The 24129-nt window shown below is 39.9% G+C and overlaps 1 protein-coding gene, 1 long non-coding RNA gene and 1 other non-coding gene across 4 annotated transcripts in view; 2 read left to right on the top strand and 1 right to left on the bottom strand.

The window, feature by feature from the left end:
- The window catches only part of LOC124181129, a 93720-nt gene that overhangs the window by 24400 nt on the left and 45191 nt on the right, over positions 1-24129 (top strand). The window contains exons 1-2 of one of the 2 annotated variants that reach the window (XR_006870384.1): positions 16027-16162; positions 19372-19447. This is a non-coding gene — a long non-coding RNA (uncharacterized LOC124181129). Of the gene's footprint in view, positions 1-16026; positions 16163-19371; positions 19448-24129 lie in introns of those variants that run through there. The other variant, XR_006870385.1, reaches the window with a different exon arrangement.
- LOC124181128 lies at positions 14801-15899 on the bottom strand. Its single transcript, XM_046567376.1, has 2 exons — positions 15451-15899; positions 14801-15375 (listed from the first exon to the last, which is right to left on the bottom strand). The coding sequence occupies exons 1-2, from the start codon at positions 15483-15485 to the stop codon at positions 14934-14936; spliced, it is 477 nt and encodes a 158-aa protein (XP_046423332.1). The 5' UTR covers positions 15486-15899; the 3' UTR covers positions 14801-14933.
- Trnav-cac lies at positions 20191-20263 on the top strand. Its single transcript has one exon. It is a non-coding gene; the product is annotated as a tRNA-Val (tRNA).

The following is a 24129-nucleotide window of genomic DNA, read 5'->3' as shown; positions in this document are numbered from 1 at the left end:
GTTATTATCAGTATTACCGTTACCTTGTTGTTGTCTGACAGATTAATTTTGAAAAATCTTTGTTGCACGAAAGTGTCGGTTTTCCTTACTTTTTGTTTGATCTTTTGAAAAAATTTCACACGACATGCAACCCGTGCTGAGTTCCGAGCGATCGGAATTATCGCAAAAAAAAATTCATCAAGATCATACTATTACAGCGCGTATAATATCTAACGAAATGAAAACGGTGACTTCTATTAGTTGTTTCTTTTTTTCTATTGATACAGAAATTTTTTTCGAATTCAAATTCTATATTGTTTTTTTATTATTTTTCTTTTTTTTTCTTTTTTTTTCACACTCTGTACGCAATACACGTCATAAGCAATCCTGTTTATTTGTAGCGCGAGTGTGTTACGTTATACGTACGTACATGCATACACACACGCACACACGCGCCAGCATGTATTATATTATGTATGTATATATATATATATATAGAGAGAGAGAGAGAGATATCCTTGTGCGATTTGACCTTGTCCTTGAAAAATTATCTCGCGTTATCAGGCAGTGCGAAACCTCATTCATTACGCAGGTATATAACATGTACACTACATATATATGTATATATTCGCGTGTAACGAAATTTAACGCGTGGTTGTATCAGTTTCTGCCTACGAATATCGTGTATATGTATACATAGATATACATAATAGACGATTGGCGCAATCTTTTTTCATCTGGTTTAATAATCGTTGTGAATTTATTATACATATATATATATATATATGTATATATGTTTGTGTACATACGAAGTTACGTGTAATGTATAATGTGCACGTGCGTGTATGCGTGCGTACAAAGTATACACGAGTAGAAACCTGTAAGGTTTTGAATTTCATCGTGTGAGTATCGAACGCTTTGCAATTCTCTTTATATTCATCGTCATTGTCATCGTCATCATCATCATCATCATCATCATCATCGTGGATGTGTATAATACACGCCTGCGATACAATGCGATGTTAAAAACCTGCAGCTGCACAACTGTGCGAAACTTTATTCGCGAAGCCATAACAGCGAACAATACGTATTATGCGAATTATATTGTACACGATATATATATATATATATATATATATATATATATATATATATATATGTACACACCGTATACATATACATGGTATGCATGGACAGGTGTGTCGACGATCACTTTTGTTGTAGGTACGTAGGTCAGACTGTCCGTTATACGTTGGTGTGACTCTTTTGCCGATAGTAGACGATAATCGTATGGAATAATTGCGATTTTTCATTCCGTTTTACGTTTATCCTCTGGTCTTTCATTTTTCTTTCACGATTTATACGTAAGCAGAGATACATGAAAAAAAAGCACATTCAAACCTCCCACGTCAACGTTGAATTCTAGTGAATTTTACCGGGCATAGTTTTGAAGTTTTTTTTATTTTTCTATATAGCTCGATTCGTCGACGAGTTGTCATTTATTTATACACAAATACAACGAGTTTATATAACATATAATATTATATAATTGTGTTTCGTGACGTATAACATATATTGAGACAAGCTCGGTCATTTTACTCTACACGTATGTTGCAAATAATTGCTTATTTTTAGACGTCGGTACGAAACATGTATAATATGTAATACGTGACACATATAACGCATGACACATACTCGCCACGCGTAATCCGAGACGACGTCACCCACGCGTTTGATTGGTCCGGAGAACTCCGCGAACGTTATACAAGACCTTGGCGAATTTAATTAACGGATAAATAATTGCGACGAGATTCAAGGACCCCGTAAGCTCCGCTGTATATATATGTAATCTATGACTATGTACTTGGATTAGCTTATTTTCGCGATTTTTACGACCGAGATCGAGGCGCGAAATGTTAACGAAACAAATGGCGGACGATATTTATAGTTGAGGATAAAATGGAATTGAAAAGAAAATTGAAAAAAAGTATTTATATTGTATTGTAACGGATTTTATTCCATTCCCGATGAAATGAAAATTGAAATTGTTTTGTATTAATAAAATTAGTCATATTGAAAAAGTTGCTCGCGTTAAATAGGTTAATACAAAAGCAATTGAAGATTGTTGAAAAAATCGCGATAGCGTTCGTGATTCGTGTTCATAGAGTCCAATTCGAGTTTTGACCCTTGAAAATTTACAGGTGCAGGTTAATTTTAATCACCGGAAGTAAACGTCTTGTAGCTCTAAAAACAATCTAGTTACTCGATATTCGTGTGACTTCACGGCCGCAGACTTGTACTACGTATTTGTGTTGAATATTTTGTTTAGAATCCACTTTCTTTTCATCGCAATAACGTTTGTCTTTTTTTTCAATTTCTTTTCGAGCGTAAATTTATTCGATTATTTTATTCATTTGTTCAAAATACGTACACTAATTATGACAAATTTCTGTTTCGCGATTTCTAAGCCTCTATATTAGGCGCGCATGTTTATTTATTTATTTATTTTTTTTTTGCCAAAAGAAGGTGCCTTTAAAGCGGAATTGCATACTATTACTTGTAACAAATGTAAAATAAATTTTCTCGACTTCAAAATTAACCGAATGACATGATTTTATATTAGTTAAAAAAAAAAAAAATCCGACAACAAATCCGTCAATCAAATCGGAGATGCGGTGTGCAGATTTCAGTAGATTTTTAACAGGTATGAAAATAGAAAAGAAAAAAAACGAGGTCCCATCCCAGAATCTTGCGTGAAAATGTTTCTTTTCGGAAACGAAAGCTTTTTTTTTTCTTATTTCTCTTCTTGTTTCATATCAATAAACTTGGGTATTCTTCGGACGGATTTCAAAAAATCCTAGGGTAAAGACGAGCGATTAAAAAATAATTTGAACATGTTTTTCGCAAACTTTTCATGGGTCGTACCCTAAATTAGGAAAAATCATTGGTAAAATTTAATAATTTTATGGTCAACTGTTTACCGAGTCGACTTGGAATGCCCTATATATATATATATGTATATTACGGGAGCGAGGCAGTTGAATTCGCGATTCGAGATGGAAGGGCGGTCGGATTCGGTGGTGGGGGGGAATTTTGCCTCGTGCCATTCGGTCACGCCGTGCTTCGCGAAAACTTCCGCAAGGACAAGGCCAAGGACGCACCGAATCCCTACCCCCACCTCGTTCGTCTCGCGCACGTTCCTTATCTCGCCAATATCCCTCTCCATTTGTCGTTAGACCGCGTCAATCGATGATCTCACCTAATCGCGTAATTTACGCTGATTACGATACTACGTTTTTTCTTTTTTTTTTTTTTTTTTTTTTTTTCTAACGAAAATTCGCGAGATATGAAAGTTTATATGTAATCGACGTTGAAATTGCTTGTTGAAAATAATATTGGATTGATACAATTGAATTCGATGAAACGGCAATTTTTCAATAACAATTTAGTTATATCGCATCGAGAAAAGAGAAAAATAAGAAGGGGAAATAAAATTCTGTGATTATTATTCCTGGACTATATTCGTTGTATTGATGTGATGTTGTTTAGTTTCAACTATCTACTTGAAAGATCGGAAGTTTATTCTAACAAATTCAATTACAATCAAAGTGTGAAAAAATAATTTGATACAAAATTGAATACAACAAATTTGAAAAATCAGTTAAACTTTCGACGACAATTTAACTTCCGTTATTATTACAAACCGTGTATGACGAATGTAAATTTTCCGATCGGAGAAGAATTTTATCAGTAAACCAATAAGGAGTAAAAAAGAAAATAAAAATGAAATCGTTCCTCGGTGTAAGACAACGTGATGTTTGACACGCGTTTCTTCACAGGTATCGAGTCGTTAATTTTTTTTTTTCCCAAAGCACCGTCTTCCGTCTAGCTGCGTCCACCCGCGGATCTTATACTTGGTTAAAGATACATCGACGCAGGTACACGCATTTATCGTTTTCGCACGATTGCGTTGCAAAGGTTCGGCCGAGCGCCGTCTCAAGCCGCGAGACGACGACGACTCGGGGCGTCGCGACGCCCGTGACCACGCGACCTTGTCCTTGTAAAATATAACGCTTGCGACGAGGCGAGGCGATGCGAAGCAATTCGCGTTTCGCGATTCGCGCACTTTGTTCCACGAGTCTCTGACGCGGCCCGAGTTTATCGCATCTCACCTTGAACAAAACTGCACACCGCTTACGATGTACGCGCACGTGTATATTTTCGTACGTGTATACACACACGCCCGCAACAAACGCATATTTATTAAACAGCGGTAACCGCAGGATTGTTAACCTGGATGGAAGAATGTCGAACTGTGGGTAAAGCGAAGAGTAAAATATTGACGGCGATTGTGTAAGATGAAGGAAAAAAGGGGCTGGGTGGAAGTTCCGAATTTGAAAAGTCGCGAAAGCGCGGAATTCCGAGGCATTTGGTGGCGAAAATTCAAGTTACGACAGAGGAAAGTAACGAAAAGCAAAGTTTCGATAGAGCGAAATTACGAGAATTAAAACATCGTACTCGGACAGCGTAGTTTACTCAAACGAGTGTGTGTGAAGAATGCGAAAAACCGAAAATCCAAAACAAGGAAAGATCAAAGTGATGAAATTTCACGAAGCCGGAAAGATTTCTTCAGATTTTGAAATTTTCTCATTCTCGCACTTTCGGAACTTTGACTTGTTCGAGTCAGGCCTTTTCGGATCTTAGAGCGCAAGTTTTCGGCCAATTCGAAACTTCGTTGTTTCGTCAAAGTTTGATGTCTGTAGGTACTTTGAATTTCTCTACCAAAAAATTGGGAATATGGCGCTTTCGTAACATTCAAAATTCGGTATTTCAACCCCACCACGAAACGTAAGACGTGAACGACAAACGTGTCACGTATTTCTAACATCATACATTCGTGGAATAACGAAATGCCTAATAAGCGAAGTGTGGGCGAGTTTTTATCGTCACCGTTGTACCCACACACATTTTTTCTTCCCAACATACATTTTTCTTTTTTCGTATACAGATTTTCGCCAGTGTGCGAAATAGCGTAATACCTACGTATGCGCGATGTACGACGGTATCATATACATTCACACACGTATGTCGCAAATTTACAAGGCCAAGACGTTTGCCAGTCCACGTTGTCGACCTTCGCTTTGACCGATAGCCACACTCCACTCGGCAATGCGAGACTTGCCGGAGAGAGATCAAGGCTTTTTAATACATATGTACGTTCGTATCTCTCTCTCTCTCTCTCTCTGTTTGTGTGCGTGCGTGTCTGCGAATTATGCAGAGGAACAGCAGCGGTTTGATAATCGTTTCACCGACAAGTTTCGTCTTCTTGTTCTTACAGATTAATACTTGAATCTTTGCGTCATGCCCAACGTATATAAATGCCGATTAGTTATTTACCTATCTTTGATCGGTATCAAAAGTATACCTGTATTAAGATTCCTTCAAGTTGCAGGTGCGTGTGGTTGGTTGAATAACAAAGCTAAATAGAAGTAAATAATTTTGCTTCGCGTCGTCGACTCGTTGATATTCAAAACGATCGTTAATCTTTTCATACTCTGCGGTGCAGTAGGAATTTGGTATCGAACGTATTATTGATCATGTTCGATCAATCGATTCGACATAATACAATATCGTTTTGATTTGTTTATTTATTTTTTATTTTTACCCAACTTACTTATTTTATTATCACCTACTTATCATTGTTACATATCACGTTTCGAAACGACCGCAATTTTTTTTTTTTTTTTTCCATGATTTTCACCGTAAATCCAGCATTTCCGTTAGAATCTAACGCATCTCATTTAACCCAATGATATATTCTACTAGAAGAATACTCGTACGTCAGAAACACTGTACCCACTTCTTCGTACATCAGAGCTTGATCATTTTTCAGCTCACCGTGCAAATGTCGTACGATTACATTACACACCTGCAGGTGGACGAAACAAGACGCATACACACGCACGACACATAGGTTGTCATATGCGTACGTAAGACGGAATTTCAGGTGTGTGTGTGTGTGTGTGTGTTTGAAAAGTTGAGCTTTGTGTAGTGTACACGTTACGTACAAACATGCGACATCTTATTCCCTGCAGAGCATCGCGCGGATGAACGAGGATGATTATCGTACGTACCGCGAAATGTCGCACATGTATATGAATATGTGTGCATGCACACACACACACACACGTGACATACGCGCGTGAATATGTTTTATCCGTGTGTGTGCGCGTGTGTGCTCAAGTGTATGTATTCGCGAATATTATACCGGATTATGCAACAACGTGTCGGTAGCAGACGAGCGTCCTCCTCCTCCTCCTCCACCTCCTCCTCCTATTCCTCTTCCTCCTTCTTCGCCGCCACCCCGCCAAGAAAAGAGATGTTGTCTCATGCTCCATCGGTTCAAGGTTGACATGTGCCTGACGAACGAACGGGCGAACGGATAGGATGGCATCCAACCTGCGCACTCCTCCACCTCCACCTCCTCCTCCTCCTCCTCCTCCTCCGCCTCCTCGGGCTATGTACCTCATTTGCAAGAGTTATCGTCACCTTGGACGATACCACCGACGACGTCTTGTAGGCGGTGATGGTTCTTGCAATATTTATTATCTATTTGCCGATTTTGCATTTCCGCAAATTATGGGAGTCGAAACTTTACAACTCGAAGCGGTGAAATCAAAATTTTCGATATTATACGCTTTCGATAATTGTGTTTTTTTTTTTTTTTTTTTGCAATATTCCGTACCTACCAAATTTGACAATTATCTTTTGATGGACTTGAATGTTATTACGCATTCGCTATAAACCGGATTACGTGTGAAATTTTTTGACTCGTAGCTTCGAATATGTGTCATATAAAAGTCTGGGATTTGTGGAATTTTTTTTTTTTTTTTTTTTTTCCCCCCCGTATATTCATCACCGCTGATCGAGTGGATTGGAAATCGAAAATTCTACTTGTCGGACGGATAAATTTGAGGGAAAGAGGAGAAAAAAATTTTATGCAAGAATATCAGAATTTCGTGGGAAAATTGCGCATTTATAAAATCACGCACGGTGTTTCGTACAAGTAATAAAAACGATTGATTAACGCTGCGAGAATTTTCACGCCGTTACAAAATGAGATTGAAATCATTCCATATACGAGGTACGATATCGGTATGTCAATTAACCGCATCTCGTATCGTGTCCGACCTTTAATTACGTACCGATCCGCTTTTGGTCATGCTCTGCATACTTAACATCGCATATTGTATAACACGTACACAGTGTATAATAAGCCTCTTCGGTTGATGTGCAACTGAGATAAGAAATTTTCAGAATGAAACCAATCGGTGAAGCACTTGTGTGTTTATAATAATTTATATCGACGTTGTAGCAATGCTGAATCACATTATTTGTCGGAAATTGTTGATACCGAAGCAAAAAAAAAAGAAAAGCTTATAACGCACGATGTGTCCATGTTTGTATAATATGTGTACATACGTTGTGCACACGTAGGAAAAAAAAGGTAAAAAAAAAAAAAAAATGGAATAGAGTTAAAAGAAATCACACGTGTCAAGATTCGCGCGGCTAACTGACAAGGTCAATCCGTTTTACTCGTTTGCTCTCTACGCAAATTCGTTGTTGTGTGTGAGTCTCTGAGCGTGTGGTTATGTATTGTATAACATGTACACAGCAGCCGACGGCCACCGAGCTAAAAATAATCGATGCATCGATTAATCGAGTTCAATAAAAAAAAAAAGTAATCGAACACTACTCGATTTGGACGGTAAAAATTAATCGATTAGTCGATTGTTTTGTTGTTGTTGATTTTTTGCTTTCGAAACGGTGCATTCGAAAGCAAAATTTCGTGAATTTCAGCACGTAGTCTTAATAGCGGAAATGTTATTTTTGATCATTTGCAGATTCGTTCGAAATACTTTTTCAATTTCAGGTGAAAATATTCATCTATCTTTCACGTATAACATCAAATATTAATACGTTTGATAATGATTCATACTTTAATCACGTGAATCGATATCGTACCGCATCGTCGTTAATGGGAGTAAAAAATAAAAACCGATTGCGAGGAAAAACAATCGAGTCGGTGGTTTAATAGAGTTTGAAAAATGATCGACATACTCGAAAATCGATTATTTTTTGTCATCTAATGTCTGTATTTGAATTAATTATTGTACGCGCTTAGAGCGTACGTTGAATATAATTCGATGTGTAAATAGAATTTAAATCGCTGTGGATATCTGGCGATAACTTTGCACATTGGTAAAATAAAGAAGCGGGAATGAAAATTGACAAATTCTCATTGAAATAGAATCTAGAATAGAATGATGCAACAATTGCAGGTTCGATACGAGCAGCTATTTATAACGTAATGGGTACCTGTTGCGTAGTAAATAGCGTTACGTAGGTACATACATATATATATATATATATATATATATATTATATACACACGTAGATGCGCGGGTGCAGAATTTTTGCACCGATCCCCGATTCGCGATATCGCTACTTTGCTCGCTCCAATATTAATCAGCGTACTTAAATAAATCCCGAACGTAGCTGTTCAAAGTCATGCGGTAAATTCATCATGCACTGATTTATCTCACTCATTTTATTACTCTTTCCCAATTAGCGCGGTTAGTTTCAAGATCATAGGTAGATGGGAAAAATATTGAAGAAACGTGAAACTCTCTCGAAATATTAAAAGAGAAAAAACCAATTTCATTCGAATACAAATCTTCCGTAAGATCGTTATATAAAATAAAACATGATTAAATATATATGTATATAAATATATATATGTATATACATACATATGTGTGTGTTTGTACAATGCATTACAGAGAAATAAAATGGTGTAATAAATTTGTCAAAATTATACGCGAACGAGAAATTTTTTCATCATTATATCTCTGCGTATAGTAATACATAAATTTTTTTTCTTTCACACGCCTTTAAAATGCCCATATCTGTATACGACGAGTAAATAACATGTTGAAAAATAAATACGAAACAAAAAAAAAAGAAAAAAGTAAATTAAAAAAAAATTAAAATTCGTTGCCAACATGATTTCCCTATACGACGCACGATAATTATACGTATATTATAAACGTGCCGATGTTATCGTGAATTCTTTTTCCGGATTTATATTTAATCGGCACACTTATAAGGTTATACCTACACATGCAGACGTACTTTTATATCACGTAAATTCCTCGCTGAACCACGCGAAAAATAACTTTGTACGTAAACACAACAGAGGTGTAGATGTGTGCGGTCGTTATCTTGATACACATGTATCGAATTGCCTTAATTGAATAATTATTTTCTCAATGTCAAGTCGTATAGCGGTCGCGCCGGGAAAAAATCCCTCTGCAACATCCGCGTTTACATGCATGCATATATATGTATATGTATACATATATGTATATACACACCCTGTTATCACACACATACAGAGACTTTTACGCGTGAGTGCATATATGTATATATATATATATGAACGTAACGATGTGTGACGTACGTCTCGCTATTATAAAAACCGCTGGGTTCGACGTTCTATATACATGTATAAATCATATAATATACGCACACCTGCACACACACACACACACGTAACATAATTATAGGTACACACGGCGGGTGGTATTTTCTGTTTTTTTTTTTGTTTTGCTTCTTTTTTCCAATTTTTCTCGTTTTCTTTTTTTTTTTTTTTTTACTTTTTCGGACAGCGACCTTGAGAAGATATTTCGCGATCACCTGACGTGCTCGGCGGGAATACGTAATCCAGGGTCATTCTCCCACCGCGAGAAACGTTCTCCCCTCTTATCCCCACCGACGCACGCCGAAACTACGTCGCCGGATTCGCGAATTTTAATCCCCTGTCCACCGCTGTTTACCCCCCTCTTACCTCCCGCCCTCGTTGCCAAAACGTCCGCAGAAACGCGGCGGGCCGCCCGCGCGAATAACGCGAGACTCGCGAATTTCTCTAATATACCGTTGAACCTCTTTTTCTTTCTTCCATCCTCGTCTCTGTCTTTCGTTTCAGAGCGATTTCGTTTTTTCTTTTTTTTTTTTTTTTCATCTCGCCTGTTTTCTTTTCACCACCTTTTTGTTTTTTTGTCTTTCACGTTGGCGGAATGAAATTTCATTGACAAGTTGCACACGTATATGTGTACAGGTATGCGATCGCGATGAAAATTCGTGCGCAATGAAAAATAATCGATATCACGGAATATGATTTGTTTTGCATATTTTGTTACACGCAAGTTTGAATGGTAAATTATTGTCCCGGGCTTGTACTATTTTTGGTGATAATAATTACAGACGTCACGGATAAACGCAAGGGCGGTGATGAGTTTCGTCGAGTTTTTACGGTGACGCGGTTTGCGCAAAATCGATCCGATACGTAACATTAAAGCTCGCCTTCTACGATGATCGATGTAATTTATTTGGAACACCATTTTTCCGGTTTCAAGGTTCTTATGTAACGTGTCTGTACGACGTGTGGATATATCGTTGTACAGTAAAACTAGCGCTTTGAAAGCTCACAGCGTTTATCGCCAGGCCGCTGACGGTCAGAGGGAACCTTGACCATAAACCAACTCGTATGATCGATATTCTATGCATAGACGCGTGTATGAAAGGCAGGTTGTCATTTGCCGTAGCGCAAATGGCCCGGGTGAAAAATTCAACGATTCTTTATTTGCGTCGCGATCATTTTATATTTCCGATGTGTATAATTGTTGCCTGTTTTTTTTTTTCTTTTTTTTCTCCCCTCAAGTATAATTATTTCACAAACGAAACGAATTCGCTGAAACTGTTCTCGAATTTTCACGTGATTAATCAATTCCAGTGAAAAATCATCGCGAAAGAGAAAGAAATGTTTTTATTTGTTTTCCAATTTTGATCATCACGATTTCTTGCGATTATTAAAAATTTCTTCTCGAATTCTTCCAGCTGTTCAAAGTTGTGAAATTTTGGCATCAAGTCGATTGTAAAGGGGGGTTAAACCTGTAAGTTAAATATAGGAATATATAGCTAGACGTTGAAGTGAAATCTGACGATATTATACAAGTGTAATAGCATCGGAGAATATTCTAGTACCGAGGACGCGAGATTTGCACACAGGTTTTTTTTTTTTCTTTTTTTTTTCTTCTTTACAGACCTGCGTACGTACGTACTTCGATAAAACAGGGTATGTAGATCACGACACCGGCAAACATCGGCAAGAATCCGAAGTTTTATAGCAGCAGCAGCAGAAGATGGAGGAGGCCTTGGCACATAAAATTTGTAGGCCAGATTTTCTTCGATGTGCAAAATTCACGACTAGGATAAGAATTGAGGAGATTGAGAAGTGGTGATATACACAAGGTGCGAAATCGCGTTGAGAATTTGAATAACGGACGGTGAGGAGAAAATTTTTGACCGATTGCGTGTTCCGATTGAAAAACGATCGTGAACGTACGGATATTTTGAAAATTTGCGAATTAACCAAGGCGAATTAATTTTTTGCCAAATAAAAAAAGACGGTCTTTTCAAGTGGAATTACATGTATTACGGATTGTTACTTGTAATAATTAATTGAACGACATGATTTTATAGCGGTTGAAATGATTGTCGAAAAAAAAAAAAAAAATATCACAATATGTTGTTACAAGTTCAGTGTTTTCGCTGTTAATCTTGAAATAAAGCGAATTTTTGTATAATTTCAATTTTAGCCTTGAATAACTTTTGACATTGTTGAGTTGTCGAAAAATTATGATAGACCTTTTTTTTTGGCGGAGCATTGAATTCCCTGTCAAAAAATATTTGTCAGAAATTTATGTACATTGACCTCGTTACTGGGCTAGAAAATTCAGAAATAGCTAAAATCATTTTCGCGAGTTACATTGAATGGAAAATGGTAAATTAATACTGTTATTAAATATCACTAAATATTAACATTACGGGCTTAAATTATAACACAGGCGTCTTATTTGTTCTTTCAACAACTATCAGGCGTGATGATTTTGAGCTTTTTTCGGACCACCCCAACGTGTACGTGTGTGTGTGTGTGTGCGTGTCACCGGCTTATTCTGCAATTACGTCGCGTTTTTCCTTGCACTTGAGGGAAACTTAAAGAGAAGTAAAAAACAAATGATATTTTTCACACACAGCCGATATAAATGCTCCTGCAATTTCTTGCGCGTATTTTTATCCTTTCTTATCTCCTTTTTCTTCTTCTTCTTCTTCTTCTTCTTTTGGTTCCTCACCCGTGCGCTTTAAATAGGAAAAAGAGATACGGAGAAGATGGAAGCGCACGCGTGTGTGTGACCTTACTTGTTGGGCAGAAGGAGCTTGCGGGCTTACGAGCATATAATTCTTCGCTTAACTTTCGGTGCCCCTTGGCCAAAGAAGACCCGAGACAAAGGACGCGAGGCGTCGGGACAGAGTCGATGACGCTCGTTTTTGTCGCGTCTTGTTGTTGCTTTTTATTTTTATTTTTAAATTTATTTCTATTTCTATTTCTATTTCACACCGATTTTCATTATTTTAATACTCCCGCGTGTTATACGATCATTGCAACCCGACGCGCGGCGATGGCGATCCGCATGTTCGAACGACCGCTCGATGTACATTTTCAAGGACCTGTGTGAAAATTTTTAAACTTGTCCTTGTTTCGCTTGCCAAACGTAGGATATATACGAGGATTTCGTTTTCTTTCGCTTGGCTTTATCGCGGTATTGAGAAAGCGTAATACAATCCCTAAATTTTCATTTCACAATTCACAATTCATTGGTTCAAATTTCAATAATTAAATCCTGTAAAGTCGTGAGATAAAATCGCTGTGATCAGTTATTTGTTTACCTCGAGGATGAAATATATCGTTTGTATGATTAAATCGAAGGTGAGGGAAATGAAATTGCGACGAACGTTATCTGAGACGTAAAAATTGTTGACTTTATTTTTTTTTATTTTTTTTTTTATCTTCATTTCTTTTCTTTTCGCGAGGAATCTCCGAATTTGCGAATCGCCGTTACGTACCGCAAGTGAAAAGAAGAAACAGCGACAGTTTGGAAAATCGCCAGCAACGTACAAGCACCCTCGTATACTCTCAATATACTTGATGTAATATATAACGTGCCTATTGTATTTACGATGACGATTATACGCGTATAACCGTAAGCAACGACCGGACATTTCATCTTGGCGCGGAGAGTCGAGTCTCGCGTGAAAAATTGTCGGAGACGAGACCGTGGAGAGAGGAAGGGAAACAAAAATTAAAAATTAAAAAAAAAAAAAAAAAACGAAATAAACGAAACAAACGAAAAGTAAAAATGAAACAAACAAGACCGAAAACGAAAAATACTACCAAGGCTAAAAAGCGGCACGCACCGAACCATATTCCTATGATACAGAAATGATACGAAAGCGGTCGTTCGCAGCGGACGGACGAAAATACTCTGTCATAAAATAATTTCCCGAGCAATAGCTCTCGGCCACGATTATTGTCACTCTTGAATATCGTTTTATTCATAAACAACGCGTCGCGTTTTCCTTGTGGTCGAATTATGCCTCAGGGTGGTGCTATTTCGGGTTTTGGTTTATTTTATTTTATTTTATTTTTATTTATTTTTTTTTTCTATTTCAATGCGGGAAAGAGCGAGCGGGGGAGAAAGGGAAAGAAAAAGAGAGTACACATGCACGGACAGTCAGGGGAAATTCTTGGATGAATTCTGAAATCACGTTCATCGTTGTTTGCGAATATTTCAAAAATTTTATTACATTATTCTTTCTCTCGTACATACTACTTGTGGTAGGGAAATCGGGCAGCAATTGTATGAAAGTGATTTTAAAACGGCTTTAGGATGGCTGTGAGCCGGTCCTCGAGCTTTCTGTTTTCGCACTGCATGTTCCAATTTTGCAGGAACAATAAAATACTAGTCCAAATCAAATTAACATTCGTGATTAATGATTCGGAAGCCCTCAGGTAAGATATTACATGGAAGTGTGACAATTTTTTTTTTTTTTTTAATCACTACAACGGATCCACCACTACAAATTTTGGAAGTCTAACCTTGAGTTCGCTATCCATGACCCAAAAAACCCCCGCCCACCAATTTCCACCAAAATCGGAACACTTTTAGATTTTTTCCACCGTATTGATTCGTTTCGACCATTTTGAATTTGGCGATGTGACTTCAGATTCGTGATAGGCCGCTCAACTAACCGACTAGTACCAATTTTCATTAAAATCTGACGAGTAAGAATTTACTTTTCCCGAATTGTAAAAACCGGTGATCGTAATAGTAATAATAGCTTATAATAATTGTTATAGTAATAAGAAGAAACAAAGGTGTCATCGCCTTCCCGTTCGGTACCTGCAGACGTAATCTTTCCTTCTTCGCTTCCCGCAGCCCTCCAACGAATCCGGAAAAATGTCGTTGACCCATATTTCCGAATTGTTTACCGCGCGTCTTGGTTCACTTGATCCAAATCCACCCTCCAGCCAGTATCGCGTGTCAACCTTCGGGGAAATGAATTACAGGGGGAGGTTCGGCTTATAGGTAGGGAAAAATAAGAGCCGAAGCAGGGCGTGAAAAAAAAAAAAAAAAAGAAAGGAAATCACTCGCCTGTGCCAAAAATCTGGCAAAACATCAACGGTTATTGTTTTATACACTCAATTGAAACATAATAACGGAGAAAGCGTGTCGACAGTAGGAGTGTCGATTTCAGATACAGTAGTTCGGTGCAAAAGTCTGCGCTCCAACTGAAATGATTCGAGTTAAGTGTTGAAAACTTCAGACGTCCGCAAGTGGCCGTCTCGTAAAAGGGCGAAACGTGACCGTATAATTCGCTGCTCGTACCGCGCGCGTAACAGACATTCTCAATAGGACAAGAATAAACGGTCCAAAGACGAGCACATTCACAATAGGAGATGAATAAACGGCCCACAGACCTCGCAGTCAGTTTCAGTTAAATTCTGCCCGGTCATTCTTCGATTGCCACCCTTGAAAGTCTGCGGTCGTGACCAGGGTACCAGGATAACAGGATACCTCGACGCTCACGAGGCCCCCGCACACGTCCTCCTCGTCGGGTGAAACACGTGGTGATCGGGAGGTCGAGTAAGCTTTCACAAGATGGCGGGTGTCGTTGCCCTCTGCGCAACTCGAGGTTCCTTGTATACCGTTGGTGTTATGCAATCTTCCCCAATAACAATGATCCCGCTTCTGCCGTACCTCTGATGCAGGAGGTGTTACAGTGCCTACCACCACAGCAACTTGGCGGATCCGCACCTTGTGTAGAGATCGATTCACACCAGCTGACTCACTGCGTACGCGGCTCGTTTGCCGATTGCCCGTTGCGTCATCGTGGCCCGATTTCGGGCCCATTTTGTTCCCCGGGTTGCCGGCCCTGCAAGTGTCGCAATTAGCGCGATGAACCAAAAGCCCGAGTATTGCAACGCTTATTACGAATGTGAAACTCTACTCTTGGCGTGCGGTTTTAGTCCTCATCATCGTCATCGGGTTGGAGCCGTAAGAGTAACTACACGTGTGCGTACGAAATCGATGTTCGCTCGATGGTGTAACCCTGGTCTCAGTCACCTCTGCATTGTGTTCCTCGATACGTCTTGTTGTCGGACTCGTTGCGCACCACGCCTTGTAAGAATTGGGATGGATGGAAAGAGAGAAGAAACTATTCTAAGAGACACCGTGTAACTTTCTCGGTGTCGCAATAACTTGCCTCAAATAATTGACAAAGAGGGGCACTCTGCTCCGGAGAACGTTAATTATGGTTCGAGTGCGGTCGAACTCGTTATAGTTTTCAGCCAGGCTAGACGATCGTGACGGATATCGTTTCATCCAGGCCCGGGTCAAGACACTGCGAATTGTGCGCTCAATCAGAATCCACATTTAACCACATGTAGGTCGGTTCAAACAACGCTCGGTAGAGATCTCTGCTCCCACGCTGATCATTGATGCATGCATGATTTTTCCCACACAGCGCGACGAGCGCTCTGGAATCGAGCACCTTCGACGCGAGCTCTGGGACTCTTCGTCCTGCCGTACGAAGAGCGTTATAAATTGATGCTCGACGGTGAAGTCGGTTATATCGGCAGTGTACCTACCCAGCATGGAGTTCACGGAACCTTGTTCTTTCTACGATTCATCTGGAATTAGAAAGTTCGTTATGTATACCGGTGTGTATATGTTATTGTATACATATATTACGTGTAAAACAAAACAGAGGGAAAGAGAAAAATTTCGTTTCGATCAATCGCGGAGCGACGGTTTAAACGGTCCGCCCTCATCCGGGGAAGACGCGAAACGTATTCCGCGCTACGTTTTCTCCGCTCTCTCCGAGATCGTCGTTGCACTCGGCGGTCCTTGGGGTCACAGATCACGGGGTCGTCTCGAAGTTGGCTGCTACTCGACGGCGAAGCTGCTCACGATCGTGACGCGCTTCCACGCCGACTCGTCGACGGCTGATCCCATCCGATTGCGAAACGTCCCGGCTTTGCGAAATCGTCGTCTCTTCGAGAGACGCGCGCGCGCTACCAGCTGCCGGTTCTCTCGATGCATGTGCAGCTCCATTTTTTTCCCCGTGTAACTTGACTCAGCCTCTCCGAGGAGGAGGAGGGAGTGGTGGTCAGTCGGTACTGAAAGAAAACTCTCGACCAGGTGTGGCCAGGCTGCATCGGACCGCTGTAAGTAAATTTGGTCGTCCTGGAAACCGAGAGACCTCGGATGACTCCGTATGGTCGTAAACGTGGACTAGTCCGTACGAGATGTATCTTTGGGGGAACTTATTGAGGCGTTAAAAACAAGTGGAGCACAGCTGCTGGACGCCAGCTTTCGTTTTACTTTGTCATATTTCACCACCCTCCCTGACCTTATACGAGATTCACGGTCTCCGACGTGCGAGCCAATTTATCGGTGGCGGTAAAGCTCGTAGAATACCAATGGAATCGTCACGAGGCATCGTTGCTTGGAAATATTCCAATTCCTTTTTGAAATCAAAATCAAGTCAGGCTGAGGATTGTGACTTTTTGTGCCAACCACCCTCGTATCGTCGTCTGGATCTTGCAACGCACTCTCTTTGTATTCGTTTCGCGTAGTTTTTACCATCGTGTTAGAACTCAAGCAACCGAGCGATAGACACCGTATCTCCTCTCGGTGTATAGTGTGTTTATTCGCCGTACCTTAAGACCGGTGTTGTTACGAGAGTAGGGGAGGGAGAGCGCTGCTTGGTAGGAATGGAGGTTACCGAGTGAAAGATATCCAGTGAAACCGAAAGTCCCATTCGTTCTACTTTCCATTATATGCAACGGTGTAAATAATTGGGTCGTTATATTTTTCTATACACCACGTCAAATAATTATCGCTTTCTGCTTCTCGTCGTGATCGTTACGCTCGGAAGTTGCAATCGTCGCATTCGCGCACACACACATACACACAAACACGGTTTACAGAGACGCGACGTTACGTGACGTAGGTATTCGAGGTTGGTACTCGGCAGTTCAGCCGAAACCTATCTTCGAATCAATCACCAAAACGGCAGTCTCACCAATCATGCATCATCACGCCGCTCTGCGTCGATCCTTTACGTAACTCGATCGAGTGAGATCCGATTTGTTTATCTGGGTCGCAGGAAGTAAAAGTAGTCGCAAATCACGAATTTCATCTTGGATAATACGCGTGTAGCAGCGCGTGCCGTGCCAACAATATGACGGCCACGTTACTTCCGGGCTGAAACATTGGCACCCGCAATCAAAGATCAGGTACCAAAATAGAGGGTCATTGATCTGTCGATACGAGGAGTGTCTTGATTGTTTCAACGTTTTAATTATCGTTCCTTTCTTTTTCTTATTTTGGGCAGAACCGCCGACGTGGGATGCGGAAATTGAGTGGAAAGTGAAGAGGGAAAATTTGAAAAGTGAAAAGTGAAAACTGAAAATCCGTTCAGAGATGGGAAACGATTGAGACAGTTTGCTGCTGAGTACCAGTCGGGGGAATTGAAACAAGCGTGGCTAATGACCGACCGGTTGGTTGGTTGGTTCGTTGGTTAACCGGTGAAATATTGCTTAAACCAGGAAATTGAATGAAATGAAACGCGAACAGCGTCGAGTCGCTGCTGCTGTTGCTGTTGCCGCAGACGGGCTCTCGGAAATTGCACGTTTTCCCGCGAGTTTATAATAACGAAAGTGTGTCGACCCCGCGACTCCGCTCTTTCTCCCTCTCTCTTTCTCTATTCAGGACTTTGCTCTCTGGTACCCAGCGATGCAGCGGCGTGACGGAATATTGTAGGATCACACCTATCTCCTCGCATATATATACACATGTGTGTGTGCGTGCGTGTGTGTATTTAAGAGCTTGCGGTCATTTAAGTGGGAAAATTTGTTTTCGGATTTTCATCAACGCTGCTTTTGTTTTTAAAGATTTTTTTAAGACATACTCTTTTCACACATATATGGAGAATTCCATGCGAACCGGACCAACGTCCGACCCTCGCCACTTCTGATTTTGTCTAAATAATTATCCGTACTTTTCGCACTTTTTTTTTTACTCAACTGCTCAATTATTTATAAATATTTACAGTGATATTGCGAGAAGGACCGTTTTTAAAACTCTCATTTTAAAATATTGTCAAAACTTTTATCTTTCGCTTTGAACATACTGATAGATTTCGAATAGAAAATTGCGGAATATCGAGGCTCCGTCACTTTCTCCCTCCTGCGCAAAAGTAAAAGTTCCAAACGTAACGAAACGAACGAACGATCGTTCATCGACCTTACGACACTAATTGTAGGTAGGTTACACAGATACCCGAGGTGAACTGCACCATGCGCAACGCAATCCCTTTAATGCCGCGAAATCTTATCGAGCGTTGCCTTCCTTGCCTGTGCGTGGGCGAAACCGAGACACACCTACGTAAAAATTATAGGTATACGCAAGCGCGAACATACGTGTATGCACACCACGTTGTGCTCTCCATTCTCTATACGTACCCCGGACAATCCAAATGTTTTGTAATAAATCCCGACGCGGACTACTTGTTTCAATCGCACTTTCATGTTTGCAGGGATTAAATTCTTCCTTTGGCATTATAATTTAAAGCCATGAGAACCCGCGGAGAAACCATGCGGCGGCTAATGGCTTCTTGAACCATTTACATACCGACTGTGTTGCACTCGCCTTGTTGCGTACGCTGTAGGGTGGTTCATTTTTTAAATTGATGGTTTACTTTTCCAAAGTGCCACTCAAAATATTTGTGAGAAATAGGTACTGACAAAAGAGCTGTCGCATACATTTTCCTACTTCCACCAGGTTTTGCGACAGTTTTCTTTTTGTTTTTTTTTTTTTTAATAATATTATCCGGAAACTTGACCATGAATGAAACATCTTTCAGGGTGAACCAAGGCGATGACCGGTGCTGATGCAGTGCGAGAAGACGGTGCGGAATGAAAACCGATCGATCATCATCGGTAAGTTTAAACACGCTTGAGTAATGAATTGATTTGTTCACTGTCAAAGTTGACGCGATTCTTTGAAGCGAGCCTTTCTCTTCAATCGGCTCTTCTTCTCCCTTCATGTTGGCTGGTAAAGGTCACAAATGAGAGAAAGAAAAGTAGGCAACCTCTTTCGTGATTTTGCGGATCATACGGTTGTTCGCGTATGCGCAGAACCGCGTTCTTCGGGGAATACTCGAGAGAGCCACCCTTTCGTCATTTTATCTCGATCCATGTGCTTTGTAGGTATGCTTATACATGCGCGGGTCGGCTGCCTTACTACACTCGGTGTAAATTGCTTTTACGATCGTTCAACTCGCCTTGTTTCAATACCTCTTTCCAATTGACTTGTACACACGTGTAGTAACCTCGAATTGAAAAGAACAAACCAACACCTTGTTCAACCTCTTTGTTTTTCTCTCTTTTAAAATCGTAACTCTTATAATTTTCATCGATTATAATTTCCTCGATATTATAATTTTTGTAGTTAATCGATTCGACGATGAATCGATGTATATACACACACATATATATATATATATATTTAAAAAAAAAAAAAAGGAAAGCGAAGGAATAGATCTATGAACGAAAAACCCGATGGACAGAATTACTATTATAGTAACTAAAAGTTATTCCCCGACAATACTGAGTTCTATCATTGAAGAAAATCTTTACGACTTACAGTTTGGGTAGAATAGTTGCGTCGATAATGGTACAACGTTTCCGTAGTGTAGTGGTTATCACGTGTGCTTCACACGCACAAGGTCCCCGGTTCGATCCCGGGCGGAAACAATTTTTTGTGAAATTTTTTTTTTTGTTTTTCTCGTCCCAATAACGCTTAAACAATTTTCCACCGTCGATACCATTAATTGAAAAATACTCGCACAAGATTAATTTCTTGTCGCGTCTCTTCCTCTCTCTCTCTTTTGCTATTTTTCTCTGTAAAGTATACGTATGTATAGATTGGGGTGATATAACCGAACTATAGAGAGTGATATAACTGTAAAGTCTTGCACGTCTTGGAGATTTCTTACCGTTTGATTTTTCGAGGAAAGTGTATAATCAGTGAATCAAATTGTCGGTGCGAGGAGAAAAGAATTCGGAATTAGAAAATGAGATGGATAAAAAAAGAGAAAACGAGGTTAAAAACAGTCGCATCAATGCTGATTTATTTCTTAGATACTTGGAGATACTTGTGTTTTTTCATCTATGATGAAAGTTGAATAAAAATGTGTGTATTTTAAATGGCAAATCTTACAGACCTTGAGAGAGAGAGAGAGTTTAGAGTTGAGGAGTTGAGATTTATATTTATTTATTTGAAACTAACGTCGGGGCGTTTCGGTCAAATTTTGAAAAAATTCAAAATTCGTATCTGGACCGTAATATAGATATACCGGAAGTTGTTTTTTGCGAAACTCGCCGCTCGACGCTGCAATAAATTGGCAACCGTAATCGCCCGAGTGTTCCTTCAAGGCGAGTGTTTCGCTGAACACTCTCGGTATACAACACTGTTAAAAAATATTTTGGAACAAGGAAAGTGCTCGCTAATTTTGAAATACGTACCTATCTACCCTCATTATAAAACCATACTTATTTTCATTCGATCAGGTCTATTTTTTTTGTCCAGTTTTGTCGACCAGTGTACCGTAACACTATATGCATATATAAACTAATTTTTGTTCATAAGAACTGTATTTTTATGAGAAACTAAAAAAATCATATAACAACAAAACTTTCCGTATCTAAAATATTCCAATATCAATTCCACTGTAATAAATCTTGTCTCTGACGTAATGAGTTAAGAGTTTTCACCATACGCGCAAAAAGTGAATCTTTCTCGACCAGTCTAATTTTCGCATCTTTTCTTTATTGTTTATAAATCTTCGTTACGGGATGCAAATTTCTTCCTACGGTACGATTCCAAAACGTCGCTGCATAAATGCGTACCTATAAGCTTACACGGGGATAAATAATGAAAAATAATGATTAAAAAAAAAAAAAAAGAAAGGAGGAGAGGAGCATTAAATATTTTCAACGAGCACGTGGATCAGTTTAGTTCTCTTTGTGCTCCGCGTCGATGGGGTCTGGAAGACTGTAACGCGAGGGAGGGAAACCAGCCAGGTTCGTCTCAAGGTCGGTTAGAGGCACAAGGGCAGTCCCAGTCTAGCCTGAATCCGACCGCGCCCTCCGAGGTCAGGTTCTCCTACCCTGGCCCTCGCCCTTCCTTTCCCTCCCTCCCTCCCTCCCTCCCTCTATTCTCTTTATCCCAACTGTCCTTCTCACGTACAAGTCTCTCGCGCTCCTTCACTCGTCACTTTCCTTCTTCTTCTTCTTCTTCTTCTTCTTCTTCTTCTCGTACATTTTTCCTTCCTTTTTCTTTCTTTGGGTCTCGTTTTCTCTCCCCCTTCTCTTTCTCGTGCGTAAATTTGCCGTCCAACGTAGAAGCCTCTGTCTTCTCTTCTCTTCTCTTCTCTTCTCATCTCTGCCCGGAGCCGAGGTCACCGGTCATCATCGTCACTTTGCGCTATTTCGTCTCTTTATTATTATTTTACGGTTTGTCAAGAAAAGAAAACAATTTTTTATATCTTCGATACAAGCGCAAAAGTTTTATTTGGGTATAAAAATACGCCTGTTAAAACTTTTTATATTAACATTAACAGGTTGCGCGTTGCACTTTTTTTTATTTTCCCTGAGAATGGTTTTTCGTTCCGTTTAATTTTTTCTAACTAGTTTAACGATGCGTCGCACAGAAAATTCACAGACGTATTTTTGTGAGGAATTGAACAATCTACAGAGAGAGGTCTCTTATCATTTTATGATAAATATACTATTTCAAAAGTTATTTGAGGTCGTTGTATAAATTTTGATCCGTTACATCTGTTGAATTGTTACACCTATATATCAATAGATTCGTTGACTTTAAAAATAATTGATCATCCCGAGTTGCGGGTACCAACGTATTATATATCTTTTTTCATATAAACGGAACAAGGAGATGAAACGAGTTGGACGTGTTAGGAAGAATAGAAAAGAGAGTGTTTAAAAGTAGAGGAAGAACTTTTTATTTTTTATTTTTCTACGATCCAGCAAACGATAAACAATAATTGCATTCCTAACGGACTTTAAATGCAATATCTTTACGATTATATTACGCAGTCGTCGGTTCGTTGTTCAGGGTGAGCCTGCTGCCGGTAGTTGCAATCTTGTACTGCATGTACCTATGCATACATGTATGTACGTATAATATACATATACAACGTATGGATATAAGTATACGTAGCTAAGAGAGCATGGCAGCGGGGTGAACGTGCTTCATCAGACGCAAAAATCCCTCCAAGGTCGGTGCATCCCTCTGTCTGGACTCTCCGATCCCAGTTTCCCTGTCTCTTCTCTCTTCTCTTCTCTTCTCTTCTCTTCCCTTCCCTTCCTTTCCCTTCTCCTCCCGCAGGCGTTCCCTTCCCGCACGAGCTTTTGCACGTCGAACCGGATGAGAGAGTAACCACAATCTGCACCCACGCTCTTCCGATCGTGAAGCACGCGACGGAGGGAAGTTCGAAGACGCGGTCCAGGGTGCGAATCTTTTACGAACTCGTGGTACGCTTACCTTGATTGGAAAACGATCTTCTCTTGGGTCGATCGCGTGTGATAGTTTTTAAAGCGTTACGATAAGATGGGATAAAAGACCTTGGGTCGGATATGAATATCACGGTCCAGGAAGAATCCGAGACGAGGACACCGCGATATAGTAATTTTTTTGTTCGTCGGTTCTGCAACGCTGCACAACATTCGTATCTGTTATATGTATGCACCTCAAAAACGAGGGGATTTAAAACGCTGTAACCGTAGGTTGGAAAAACCACCACGACGATGTCGTTCGTTCTTAATTTATTATCGTCGTACCTACATCGATGTTCAAGTTTGGTCTAATCGCCTGATAATTTTACATTTTTTATCGTGTGCATGCATGTCACATCGTTATTTCGAAAATATCCGTACACCTGTAATAATGATTCTAATTACCCAAACCGAGGTAAATTTGATCATTGGGATTGACCTACCACATTACTATTTTTATTACATTACATTATTACATCGCGCAAAGTTTCGATACCGCATTTAACATATTATCTTGTGGATAATTCTAAATCCGATGCTTTGGCGCATCTTTTTAAACCACTCACACCTAATTGGGACTTGTCCTAACCCTTACAACCGGCCCCGTCATCGTCTTATAAAGAGAGTTGTGTTTCTTCCGAACCAAATTGGGTGACAATGTTCCGTACTTTCGTATATTTAACCGTAAGAGTTGGAGTACACAGCCACATTGAAATAAGTAAATATCTTGTCTACAGACTAGACGGACTGGATCATTATACCTTACTTAGGTTGGGTTAGGTTAGGAGACATGTTTTGGACAGGCCGAACTCGAATACGATTCTTCGCTATATATCGTGTATTCCATATAAAATAAGGCTGATCGTGCAGGCTGTCAAACACTGTTTCCGGCGGGGATGTGGTCGGTACGAATTTTCGAGGTTAGAATCTCAAATAATTGAGGCAGCGACTCGGAAAGGCTTGGGAAGCATTTGTTATCGAGTCGGAAAGTTCATCCTTGAATGAACGGTCGGAATTCAACGCTCATGCTCTTCGAAAATTCA

The sequence above is a fragment of the Neodiprion fabricii genome, chromosome 4 (genome assembly GCF_021155785.1).
Source record: "Neodiprion fabricii isolate iyNeoFabr1 chromosome 4, iyNeoFabr1.1, whole genome shotgun sequence".
In the NCBI taxonomy this organism is placed as follows: Eukaryota; Metazoa; Arthropoda; class Insecta; order Hymenoptera; family Diprionidae; genus Neodiprion; species Neodiprion fabricii.
This window is presented reverse-complemented; position numbering and strand designations above follow the sequence as displayed.

Bases quoted from the DNA above. Each gene is read 5' to 3' on its own strand.
- LOC124181128 (XM_046567376.1), bottom strand. From the start codon at position 15,485: ATGACGATGATGAGGACTAAAACCGCACGCCAAGA. The intron at 15,376-15,450 runs GTAGAGTTTCAC...CGACACTTGCAG, and splicing joins ACTAAAACCGCACGCCAAGA to GGCCGGCAACCCGGGGAACA.